At 40.1% G+C, this 13,649-nt stretch overlaps 1 protein-coding gene across 8 annotated transcripts in view; it reads right to left on the bottom strand.

Moving 5' to 3' along the window:
• The window catches only part of MAST2 (microtubule associated serine/threonine kinase 2), a 147,847-nt gene that overhangs the window by 120,382 nt on the left and 13,816 nt on the right, over nt 1-13,649 (bottom strand). For all 8 annotated transcript variants that reach the window (XM_085511566.1, XM_085511562.1, XM_032446373.2 and 5 more), the window contains one exon: nt 12,982-13,124. In XM_085511566.1, coding sequence (XP_085367692.1) covers nt 12,982-13,124 — 143 coding nt within the window. The remainder of the gene's footprint in view (nt 1-12,981; nt 13,125-13,649) is intronic.

Below are 13,649 nucleotides of genomic sequence, written 5' to 3'. Positions count from 1 at the left end.
TTTACATAAGATGTCATATTCACTATGTAAACATTCTCACTCTGGAGTTAAACTGGCATTAGAACAGAATGGAAACTAGCTGCTCTGATGTTACGTTTCAAACACGGTTCCTATTTTAAAAGGAAACACTTCACGATTGGTGGAGAAGTTATTGCTGCAAATTGAAGCCCTAGGACATGGAATTCCTGTTTAGTAAGTGTCCCAGAGGCACAGCCAAAATCAGGGTTCTGTTAATAGATTCTATCACAGCCCTCACACTTTACAGATATGGACATTAAAGGTATTCATCACTGATGTTAATCAGAGTATGAAAGAGCCAATGGTCAAGGACTCAACACTAACTCTTGTCCCATTTTCCCAGTAAAAGCTATTCACATTTACCAAAAAGTTTATAGAAACAGCAAAACCACCATGCCCAGCACCAAGCACTTCATGAAAACAAATGTGCTTGGTTACGTATTTACAGTCCACGCTGTTTAGGTTGTTCAGATGTGACTGTATCACTCACACAACACCCAGTTCCAAAGCTGAAACCAAAGCTCACCAGTACAAAGTTAAAATACAGTGTTCATTTATAGTTTGAATTGTCACCTGGGCTTTTATCTCAAGAACTGAAAGGAAATATCAACATATTAATTGAAACAAGTGGTATCTTTGACATGTTTCCTTCTAAGAGCTGAAGAGCTTTCTTGAATTTTTCCAGCACTAGAACCTAAGGATTCCATTTTCAAGCTACAAATGCAAACAAATGTTGCACATTTACATCAATATGGATGTTCTCAGCAGTATATTTCCACCACATAACACCGTATTTGTTTTATGATCTCAAAAAAGAAAATGGAAGTATGGCAACAGTTGCACAAAAGCACTGAAAAAACCTTTAAAGCTGTTTTTCTCTTCACAATTCAAGAGGCCAGAAAAATGAATCAAATTAGAAGCCAAGCTCCATGATGGAACATTCTTAAAGATGAAGGAGAATGAGCTCGTGGATGTGGCAAGGCAAAGCTCAATACTCAAAGCTATCATAATTTAAAATTAGACATAATTATCCTTAACAAAACCAGGCACTGTGGAAAGGGGCTTTGGAACAGCTGCTCCTCTTCAATTTAAATGCTCATTTGTTTTACATTGACCTAGAAATCAGTATCCTCCCAACCAAAAGCCAATTAGATAATAGTCTCTCTTTCAAGCTTGTAGAATACTTTTTTTTTCTTAATGTCTTAAGTACTAAAAAGCCAAGAAACCAAGTGCAGATGATGCCAAAAGTTTGCTTTGCTTCAATACATACAACCAAATCTGAGGGTTCCTCTTCTCCGTGCTTTCTGACAGGTCATATTCACAGCCCAGGGAAACCCCTCATCACTTCCCTGCTGTAACCTTTCATTGTGGGGCAACCACAGAATGCTGCAAAGAATGACACAAGGGAAGATCTTCCATTTGCTGCATCAGGTTCCCGGCATTCCCTCTACCAAACTGAGGGCAAGGCAGCATTACAAGAAGTGTTTACAGAGCTGTCCTTCCAACATTGCCCGAAGTTAGGTCACTAACATCCATGCTTTTAGAGACAGAAGAGAGTAAAATTATTTCAAGTACTTCAGTATAAACAAGCTGCTTCTCAAGCAGCAGAATGAAGAACACCTGGTTTCCTGCAGACTCCATTTTGCTCTTTTATCTTGCTTCCTTTCCAATGCAAGGTCAGCTCTCTCACTTCACCTGCACCCACTGGGGACAGCACAGCCCCAGTTGACCAGAGGGCTGTGCGCTCTGCGGCATTTGTGTCAGCCACTGCTGTCAAACCACAACACACAAAACCACGAAACTCAAAGAGAATGCACAGAGGTGGCTCCTACACTGTTCCAATTCTTATGAAATTGCAATCGCAATTATTTTTGACATTTCTTGCTCTCTTTAAGCCTGGATAAAAACACCCAGTGGCTTGGAAGTTACCAGGAATGAAAGACCAATTGTGTAAACTTTGGTTTCCAGTGCTCAGTGTTTCTTGCAGTCATGACCATGCACACCATTGGCTTCAGGGAAATTTGTAAGCAATGCCAAAAGTGCACATTCACCCACAGATCTGTTCCAGCTCTAAAGAGACAAAATGATGCTGAGAGACAGTTTGATTACAATCAAATACAAAGCCATAACACTGCTCGGTCTTCTGAGTCTTGGCATCATCCCTAGAGGAAATTCTTTCTGTGAAAACGGAGTCTTTTCTATACACATCAACAAAAGCAGCTTCTCAGAAAGCTGGTAACATACTGAGTCTGACAGGATCCACAACAAAAATATGATGGCAAAAAAAAATACATTAAAAAACAGAATTCAATTCTACCAACACATTAGGTCTTCATAGAAGAAAAAAACAGACAATCACCACCAGTCCACATTGATGGGCTGAAAAATCAGCTGCGAAGGCAAAAGGTTTAATATTGAAAGGCATCTTCTGGAACTGCCAACATCATCAAGTAAAGAAAGCCTATATTGGCAGAATGATCTCATATCAGAATGCAAATCTTTACAGTCACAGATGGAATTTGAGGGAAGGAGACACTGTCCAAAAGAGGCAGTAAAGCTGAAGAAGCCTCATTCTCTTAAGGTTTCCATCTGAAGTCAATGAAGCAGAACACAACTGAACAGAAATGTAAGCTGAGATGGAATGATGCAACAATAGCAGCATGGTTCTAAATAAACCACAAAGCTATCTGGCATCAGCATCAGCCTGTTGTAGAAGTCCGCCCTGTTCTGTGCCACCCAGAGGAGCCTCGCTCCTGAATTCCCCACACCAGCAGCCCACTTTCCTTCTCAGCACTGCCTTTAATGCTCCTACTGCAACAAGAAGCAGAAGGGAAATGGCTAAGAAAAAAGCCCATTTCTGTCTGGCCAAGCAGGAGTTAAGGAGCAAGCAGATTATCCAGGAGGTTTCAGCAAAGCCCATACAATGTCAATCCCAGGCAAAATAATTATTTTAATCCTCTATCAACATTTCCAATTGAAGTACAAAAGTAGAAATAACATCAGTTGTTGAGATAGATATGGAAAATAATGTTCCAAACAAATCACTGCAGTCTCTGAGGAGAGTTCTTAGGTGCTTTGGGATTGTGTCTGTGTGTTAAAATATTGCTTCTGCTGATACAAACTCCATTTCTAAAAAAGTCCCTCTGTGAAACAGCAAAAGTGTCCGGATTCAGAACCAGTCATTCCATTGAATTTTAAAAAGTAGCTGTCAGAGAATGAATCACAACTGAATAGAACCATTTTGTGTCAAAAGAACAGTCATGCATATAAGATTATTCAGCATTTTTAACTGATGACCTAGAAATAAATATAAAACCACTGATGACAAACTTACTGTATGAGCAGAATATAAACTGTGAGATCAGCACTGCCAGGGTTATCTGAATGACTTGGTAAGGCTGCTCTATTCACATATTGTTTACTTACCACCAAACGGGTGGTTACACTGCTAAGAACCGGGATTCAGGCAACTACAGCACAAAGAGAACACCCACACATCTGATTCCACAGATCTCTTCTGGATCTCCTTTTCTTCTTCTTTTGTTTTTTAAGATCAGAGTCGCCTTTGCCAGTTTTCAGTTCGCAGCTACTGAAATTACTTTTAACAGTAGGTTACACAGCACAATTAGTAGTTCACATTTCACTCCTGAATTGTGAGGCTGCGTCAGCCTCCTTTAACCTGTTTGTAACCGCTCCACTTTCCCTTTAACCATTCTTAATTCTCATTTGCAGGTGGGAAGGGGGAACACAGCATTTCCCAGTGCCTCTAACAGGAGATCCTTAACTAGGTTCCCTGGAGGCTATAGAGATGAAGTTCCTTGCTCCCCAACAACATGCTTTTTCTTCCTAAATCAGGTTGCTTACTTGAAGCTGGATGAAGCATCAGTGTGAGGGGTTTTGGTTTTTGTTTATAAGCTCTTCCTGCATGTATTTTAGCTGCTACTAAAGGTTGGCTTTTTGACTTACAATTTGAACTAGAACCGAGACCGCTAAGACTAAAAGCAACGTCACCAGTGTCCCGAGTCTACATACAAGTAACTGAAAACTCCCACTAATTTCATTGTACAGAGTCTGAGCTTCCTCAGCACGCTGCAGTCAGCACCACTTACCCTGGTCCCCTAGTGGGTAATGCAGACCCCAGGTTACTGCTACTTAATTAGATCCAGATGAGGTCAGAGGGTTCCCTAAACAAGCAGCAGCACTCAGCCACAATCCCAACATGCTCAGTGTTTCTCATATTATTTTTATCTTTCCAAAGACTTCCCACTACTTTGGACTGAGGGATTCAGCAGAAAATAGCAGCTTCTAACAAAAAGGGTGAGCTCAATTATGCAGCTTGGATGAGATGGAGTTTAATAGACTTCATCCATTTTTGTTAGCACAAAATGGAGTTTAACCAACCTTTCACTACATGCTCCCGAATGTGAAATTGCAATCACCTACTTTTAAACCTCATGAACTTCTAGGGAACTTTCCTGATGTGCAAAGAAAAACGAAGCTAAAAATTACCTCCATCTTCTCAACGCCTCACATTTAAACTCTGCTGCCATTTTCTTTTTAAAACTAACCTAAATGTAACTGGTTTCCAGATCATCTTTAGCACAAAAAAGAGAAACATTATTAAATTTGCTAGAGTGTCTTCTTGGAATGAAGCTGGTATTTAAATGAACTGCTTTGCTTGTAGATGTTATCTGATATTCCTACATGTTCACACCAGCCATAGGGTCTAACCTTCCTCCTATACTCCATGTCTGGCATAAGTCAAATATTTCTCAGTCTGCAACAACTTCAGCACAGCATGTAAACTGCAGCAAGAAAATAAATGTGTCAGCAGAGGAATCATCAAATAGAAAACAAGACGTCGTTGTCAAGTAACCATTTTAAACAGCTGCCTCTTCAAACAGGACTGATGCTGATGCCTAATCAATATAATCTGATGATGCTGGTGTGGTACTTCTCCTCTCAGTTCAGACACACCTGCTTGCACACACCAGTACAAACTGTTTCTTTTAAGAATATTCAGTTTATTTTGCTGACCCTAAAACAGCCTAAATCACCCTAAAACAGCCAGTTACATAATTTTATACTCCAAACTATCATTTGAGCAGAATCAAAGAGCTTATGGGTCAAAAGCTCACGATTCAAAACACTGTTCATTTATAGCAAGGAGATACTACAGAAATAGAAGTTGTATGAGGCCCAGTTACCATGGGATAAAAAAAGCGAGATGCAAATGTTAAGCAAAACTGTGATACAAGATGCAACGCTACAGCTTTTACCTCAGCATTTCCAGCTTTAGTTGATGACAGCACAAAGAAGTTAGAGTGGAAAAGCATTAAGGAGGTCACAGCAGAAGTTTTAGCTTGTGCACAAAGCGCTCTGAATTCGCAGCTCTTCTAGTTACTCTTGCATGGAGAGAATGGATTTTCTCTGTGGGGAGTTTAGCTCCTGCTCTCGAGATAGGGGAAGGAACAGGAAAAACAAAACCAAGAACTTCTAGAACACAGTAGGAGCACAAGAACCAAAGGACCTCAAGAACAGGCAGGAGTCTTACATGGGATCTAACTCACAGCACAGCCAGCACAGTGTGCAAAGCTGCAAACACAGGCAACCAAGGCTGACAGCACTGATGAAATGAGAGCAGTCACAAACATCCAACCTTTGTCTTCAACCTTTGGATTCTTGACACAGCACTAAACACGCCATGCACTTTCCTTGGCAATGCTCATCAAGTAAATCAGTATTTGGAAAATTCAAGACATCAGTTTTCCAGAAGCATCTCTGCAGTGAACTATTGTAACAAACAGGTAACAATCCCTCTACTAAAAGACAATGTGAGACCTCCAGTGCGTGCTGCAACCACATCTGTGCGAACAAATCTTCTAGCGCTGCTCCTTGTTAAAGGTACCCAAATCCTCCTTTGGAGCTGAGCCCATCTGGGGCTTGAAGCTGCACATTTCATTTAAAATCCAAGGCAGAGCATTTTAATTTCAAGTTTCACACAATGATTTATTTTCATGGACAAATTATGCAACTCTGCAACAGGAGCTCACCATCCAACTGCTTCTTACTGCTGCTGTACCGCATCACCACATTACAATAATGAAGTTCAAACACTCATATCTTCAACTGGGGCTCTGCGGCTTCGAGCAGCTGAAGAACAAATGCTGCCATTAACCCAGACCTCACCCCTCAAACAGGCACCAAATATATTAACAATGTTACTCAACCATGAGGTCATTGTGAGAACGCGCCAGTCTCAGTGGATTCCATTACAAAGCAAAACTGGGGGATTTTAATAGGATATTATTTAAGATACAAAATTAAAATCTCTCATTAAGTTATCTCCACAGCCCGTTTAATTTACTGAGCTCAAGATTTTTTTAAAGGTTATTTTAGGTTAATTACATTTTACGTTCCTTTATGACAGATCTGGAACTCAGTATTTCTTTCAATCCTCTGTTATAAACATTTTCCCCTTGCTGGTAACTTAATGTTCAGGCTGGCACACATTTCTGCATACCAGCAATGCCGTCTCAACACCATTTTACATTAATGATGTACACAGAATCCCTTTATATTTTTACCCCCAATGGAAACTTGGTCTCTGCAATGAATTACAAAAGAAGCACCTCTATCAGTCATTCCACTTTAGTTGCTGGTCATGCAGCCCAAGTAAATTACTTTGTAATTACTTATTTTGACCAAATGATTTAACCTCCCTGTATCCCAGGTTATCACAGTTCAGGTATCAGGATTGTTGCGTAAGTCTCAGGCTTCAGTGCTCTGCTTCAGTTACAAGGCCAAACCAATCTCTGCCAAGAGATATCACCTCTTCCCCTCTAGTAATCACAAAGGGCTGCAGATTAACTCTTGGGCAGGATTCTGAGCTACAGCTGGGCAGAGGTGAGGCAGAGAAACCAGCACACTCCATGTTCCTCAAAGCAGTAAGATGAGCCATCGCCGTGCTTCTGGAGCTGTAACTGTTGGTCTCAGTAACTCCCTGTATTTTGCCTCAGGACCCCCAGAGCTCTGCAAGCAACAAAGCTCATTTTCCACGCACACTACAGCAGTTTCTCACTTCACACCCACAATAGCGCTGCTGTCAGGAGCGGAACTGACTGCGTGTGCCAAAAATCAATTCAACATATTCATAGACAAAAAGTAACACACGGCATCTGAAGATAATGAGAGCTGCAATCATTCAAACTGACAGTCCAGCGCCTCACAATTATCACAAGGCAAGTTATATGAATTCCTATTTCCTATGACGACAAGCCTCAGGTTACACAGAAGAGCATTCACATTTTTCTTTCGAGTCTGAAAATCACTTTTGAGCCAATTAATCCACTCCAAAATGAAACCCACTTCACTGCAATGAGTACCAAGTTTAAAAGCTGGCCTGAAAAGGCTGAAGTTTCTGCACAGTGAGATGTATGCACTATACAGGAAGTATAACTTCGGTTCAGAACCTGCCACAATTACTTGCTGTGCTTTACACATGTGAATTATTTAGAATGACACTGACTGGTGAAAAACCTTTCAGGACTATCAGTTGAATGCCACTGTGAAGCACACAGACCTGAATGTGTCATGAAAATATGCACAATTATAGCATACGCACTTTAGTTTTCCCACCAGGGATTCCTTAAGGCTGTGACAAAGGTAAATCCCTGCATGCACTCTAAGCATTGCCCAGTGCTCTGAATTCTTAAGTATGCTCAATACTTAATATGCATACGCAATTTGCTTATAGTATGGTTTACTCCTTTGCAAACTCCTCATTCTCCGCTGCTCTGAATTATCAGATCCAAGTTCCTTGTCCTCACTTTGAGTCTCATCATTCAGTTCATGACAACATTCAACCCCCTTCTTCGCTGGAACCTCCTCCCCACCTCACCCTCAAATCCAGGCCCCTCAAACCAACAAACAAACTCAGACATTGCTTTAGTTCTTCAAGCAACTCTCACCTTCTGTCTCACCTCTTACAGCCACATCTTCCAAAACATACAAAACTTATAAGGACTCAGTCAGACACTTCACAGTGTGAGCAAATGCAAATTTGTCATTAGTTTGCATAAACTTAAGACTTAACACGACCTTAATTTGGAAACCCACTTACTTCCAATCTCACATTATTACATTTTTCCCCTCAACCACTATTTTAAAATGCAATTTCTGTGACTTAATGAAGTAAAAAAATCCCATCCGTTCATATAACCTATATTCTGCTGTATTCCAACAATGTAAAACTTAAATCCCACTTTTACAGTCAAGTAATGAAAGTTCTTCACTCCTTCAAACAACTACACGTTCGTCATGAGCTATAAACGTGGATGACTATTTTTCATTCACAAAGTTTTCAAATGGTTCTGCAGGAATTGTCCTTAGAACCGGATTTGTGAAGCAGCATAAAAAGGCAGAACATCAAGTCACATTGCGCTGTGTCAGGAGTTTTCAGTTGCAGGCTTTTAAGTGATGCTGCAGCCAACAGTAGCTACAGTACACTGGAAAACAGCTTTTTGCCCTTCTTTAGGTAGCAGTGATGTCATTTTCTGTTGAAAAATGCAACTCACTGTGATGAGATGAAACCTCCAGTGCTTCAGCACCACCTAGCAGCTCACAGACCAAAACACAGCCTGGCAATGCAGATTCTAACCCCAGAAATAGGCAAGAAACAATGACATATAATTACAAAATGAAAAAACTCGTTCTTACCTGCCCCAAAAAGCAACTTCCTATTGACAAAAAAACAACACTACAAGCCGTGGTATTTTGAAATACAAAACTAATTCATACTCCAGCCAACTAAAAACAGATTGCTAGCAAGTAGTTACTACTGAACAGAATCCCATGAATAATATCTTGTGCTGCAGTATCACCAGCACTTGTGCTGAAGAACATTTTAGCAATAGTTTCTTAAATCTCGGGGTTTGATTTCTTCTATTCGCCACGTGTCCACCAGCAGATGGCAGAACAGGACCAAAAAACCCTCACCAGGCCTTACAGGTATTAGCAATTGGTTTTAGTCTTAAAGTGAATTCAGTGGGGATTATCTAAGACATCTTAAACAGAGGAGCAAAGAAATCTAGAATATCAACAGAGAACATTCTCTCCTACATCTACTGGGCTTACCTCAGTTTGGACATCAACATTAACATGCCACAGGGTGAACTCCCAGTTACCTCACTTCCAGCAGACCTCATTGCCCTGAGGACCATTTGGCCCTTTCCGTTCAGTACTGCCAAATCCACACAGCCTTGAGTACATGAGCATTCAGAACAGACACAGCTGAGTGCAGAGCATCACAGGGAAAGAGTAATTCAACACAGGAAGTTCTTTGGTGTAACATCTAGTCCTTGCATGTGAGACACTCTGTCCTCCAGATTACCATGTACTATTCAAAATCTGAGAGGCTTTTATTTTGATAACCTGCTCCTTTTGGAATGAGATGGGGAAAGGCAAAATGATGCACTCTACAACAGCACAGAAAACACAACTCTATCATTTCGTTGATCAGTTTTCCAGTTCAAGGGCTAACGGGAACTTCAGTTGTGTGCAGAGAGCAGTTAAGAAAACCACAGTTTGGAAGGAGAGGAGAAAAAGGCTCAAAATTTTTCATGAAAGTATCATATTTTCCAACAACAGGCTTCTCTCAAGTGTTTTCTCATCACCACAGTTGGCAAAAGTAACACGTGTGGTTTCTTATTCTTGGAACATCTGTAATTTTTCCAAGCACTAGACTGTGAGCAATGCATGAAAGATGTCCCTTCCAACTCAGGATATTCTGTGATTCCATGACTGTAATTCATGGTAACAAACTGTCAGATGTTTCCTTCACAAAAAGCTGCAGACACTGCTTGAGCTGCTCTACGTTATTGTCGGTAGGCAGCGGTGCAGAAACCACACGTAAAAAACTCCTTTCTCACCACAAATGTCAGTACATATTTGACATCAGTGTGGCGCATCAGCTGAGCAGCATATCCAGTGGTGACGCACTGGAACAGGTTGCCCAGAGAGGCTGTGGATGCTCCATCCTTGCAGGCATTCAAGGCCAGGCTGGGTGTGGCTCTGGGCAGCCTGGGCTGCTGGTTGGCGGCCCTGCACACAGCAGGGGGTTGAAATTTCGTGATCATTGTGATCCTTTTCAAGCCAGGCCATTCTATGAATCTATCATCTTCAGAAGTATAAAGGAAAGGAAAACCATCCTCTGTCCATCCACACACACTCTGGAATACTAATACGTTATGGCATTGAAATAAAATGCTTTTGGCCAAAGTAATTCATTGAGTTTTGTTGAAATAAGCATTTGCAATAAAGACCATCCCAATCTGCCCCCTCTAAAACAATCACAGTACTGTCCTCTCAAATTTTATCTCTTCTAAAATTAACAGATCTTGAGGCTTTTTATGCCTTTCTTCACAAGAGAATGCACCCTTATTTCCAATGATTCTCATCAGTCAGCTTAAACATAGTCCAAGTTCTAACTCTTAAGACAGTGTCTTCAAGCCGAAATTTCACACAAATGAATACCCAAACTATTTTCCACGTTATCTCATACACACACACACACAGAGACACACACACTTCCCCACCCATCACCGTTCTCCCTTTAGTTTTTACTGCATCTGGGTGTTGAGATCAGAAAATGCCTAGGAATTCTCTCCCTCCCCCCATTACTTCCTTGGATATATTAAGGATTTAAAAGTCATAAATATGGAATAAAAATCATAGGATGTTCCCTACCAGATGTCATTCTACTACAATGAGAGCCATCTGTCTTACAGCTGATGATGAGCTTTGAAGGTCATCCTCCAAAATCCTCACTCACATACGTGGAAGGCCCAGAGATACATTCATCATCTATCACTACACCACACCAGTGCTCAGCATTCAGTCTCTGCTGGTTTCCTTCTTCAATCAAGAGCCCAATGACAGCTGCTATACAGACACATTGATCCAGACCATCACACATGCAAAGAGATGGAAGATTCTAACAATAAATTGCACTATACAATAAATTTAACATGTCAAAATGTGATTTCCAGTCCTTGAGCTGTTGCTAATAAGTAATCCAGCTATCAGACTTGTTTCTGAAGTTGCAAACTATTTCCATAGTAACTATCTTTAGTTCATTGTTCCACTTTGCAAATACTTCAAATTGCATTTTTCTCCAATTTAAGCACAGCAAACAATCTGTAGGATTATTAGTGGTTAGAAGAAAAAAACAAACAATGCCACTGAGTGCCAGCAAAGCAATTTAGTAGAGGAAAATACACTGATATCTACAGAACTATGAAGTAGGAACGTAGTGCACACGGCTTTGAGCACTATGCAGTCCCAGTACCACACTCCGAGCTTCAATCCAGCTACCTACCTATTGTATTAGTAACAAATAATAGGAGAATTATATGCTCTAACAATCAAGGCTTGCACATTAAAACAACATCCTACATTAGTGAACCTATTCATCTCCTAATAGAGCTATTCTTCTAAGAAGATTAATTATACTGGCAAGAAACCTTTTGCTGTTCTAATTTGTGAAATATACTTCAATACCACAAGCATATTAAAAGAGCTACAAACATATAACCAGCACAAGATCCCAGGACACACTGCATTTAATTAGGTGCTCATCTTATGATCAGCTCTTTAGACATTGCTTCAGAAGCCCATTTCATACACAAAAAATAATTCTAGGCTTAATTAACTACAAGTGTAATTAACATATAGCCCACCATAAACTACACAGAGGTAGGAAAACAGCCACATACTTCAATTCCTAGCAATAACACAGAGGAACAAACACTGGATTTACAGCTGAATGTGTCTGCTTTAATTAGATAGATGATTATTTTAAAATAAATTATGGACACTGCATGTCATAGCAGAGCATTTGATAGACAGCACAAACTCTGCCATGGCAAACTGAGAATACATCTTATTAATATGCAGCATTCGCACGCAAACACATCTGCAGCTCATTGAATTGTGCAGAGCTGTTAAACAACAACGTGCCACTCCAAATTATATACATGAGAACAGTGCTTTGTATTAAAGGACATCTATTTTCATTAACTTAAGCTATAAAGCTCCAAGGCATTTGCCTACCACTAGAGAATAAGTCTGTTTTAATGTGTTCCTTTTTTCACCCTGAAGTCCCTACCAGAGAAACACATTGATGTTCATGTGATAATTTGTGTTTTCTATTCATACAGTGAAACAATGACTGCTGCTAAGAAATGATATTTGAAGCAAAGACTGATAGAAGAGTATCTATGGATGGGCACCGAACTAAAACACTTGAATCACTGATAGATGTCTTTTCCTATTCTTACAGTTATCTTTTCACACTTCAGAATATACAATAATTAGAGGAAATAAGGAATATTATAGCTATAACCAGTTGAATTTCCTTCCCACACAGAACACTCTTTTCTTAGAGAACACTAATAGTACAGATGTAGCTTTCTTCTACGTTCTTCATTTCTACCAAAACCTTTTGACAGAAACCATGCAGCAAAGTAGATGTCAGCTCCAGATCCCCAGTTCCACGGACAGTTACCCCTTTCAGCTTCAGCCCCTTAGCTGCTCTCCAGGGAGATAAACCAACCAAGGGAGCTACTCAAGCTGTTTCCAAATTAAAGCTGTTTTAAACTGTCAGGTTCTCGTGCTCCCATCTCTTTCAGACAGTTTAAGAAGCATCAGGAAGGAGATTCCTCAAAAAGAAGTTACTCCCCACACTTACATTTTTTCCCTTTTCAGCTTTTTGTCAAAAAAGAATAATAAAGTGAATACACTCTCCTTCTAATTCACCGCCAACACAAAGAAGTGTACATACATATGAATAAAATAACACACTGACTGAAAGGGAGTAAAGAGAGGGAGGTAAATAAACCCAAGCACGAGATCACACTGCTTTTGATTTACAGCACAAAATCAAGTCCATGCAGACTTACTCACCAAACCAGCAGTAAGTGAAGGAGCAGACTGTCCCAGAGACTGGTTTCTCATGCGGACCAGGTTTGAGGTGTCTCCAGGTGGCTGCCAGATCGTCTGTCCCACTCCACTGTGGACACTATTCGATAAGGGAAGCAGCTGCTTTCCTTTAGAAACAAAAGCAAAATACCATCAACTTGTTCACAAAGAAGTTCCCAATTTCATAATGCAATGCTCAGTGACATGATTTAGCAGAGGGATGTCAGTTAGGGTCGTATGGTCAGGCTGTGGTTGGACATGATGATCTTTAAGGTCTTTTCTAACCTGAGCAATTTTATGATTCTAATGCAGAAAGCACATACTGCACGTGGCAAACTATCAGTAAATAGAAAATGGATTTGAAGTTTCGATAAGCTAGAAGCTGTAAAAGAACATTTCCTGTGAATTCATTACCCTTGCTAATTTTTTTTAATAGTTTACTTTCATTGTGAGGTAATGGGCAAATTCAAAGCCTTTTAGAAATGGACTTCTCTCATTTTATGCTGTTCTATACTTTGCGCAGCTTAAAAAGGAAACATCACTTGCTGCCAATTGAACATTTTGTTGCCCTATAGAGAAAAAACGCTCACATTGCAAAGTCCTTTAAAGGTAGTGTTAAAATTCTTCAGAAAATATATTCACAATTTAAAATA

This window comes from Coturnix japonica, chromosome 11, assembly GCF_054131305.1.
Source record: "Coturnix japonica strain WE chromosome 11, WE-NBRP24, whole genome shotgun sequence".
NCBI lineage: Eukaryota > Metazoa > Chordata > Aves > Galliformes > Phasianidae > Coturnix > Coturnix japonica.
The sequence above is the reverse complement of the archived record's forward strand: the minus strand, read 5'-3'. Positions and strand labels throughout refer to the sequence as shown.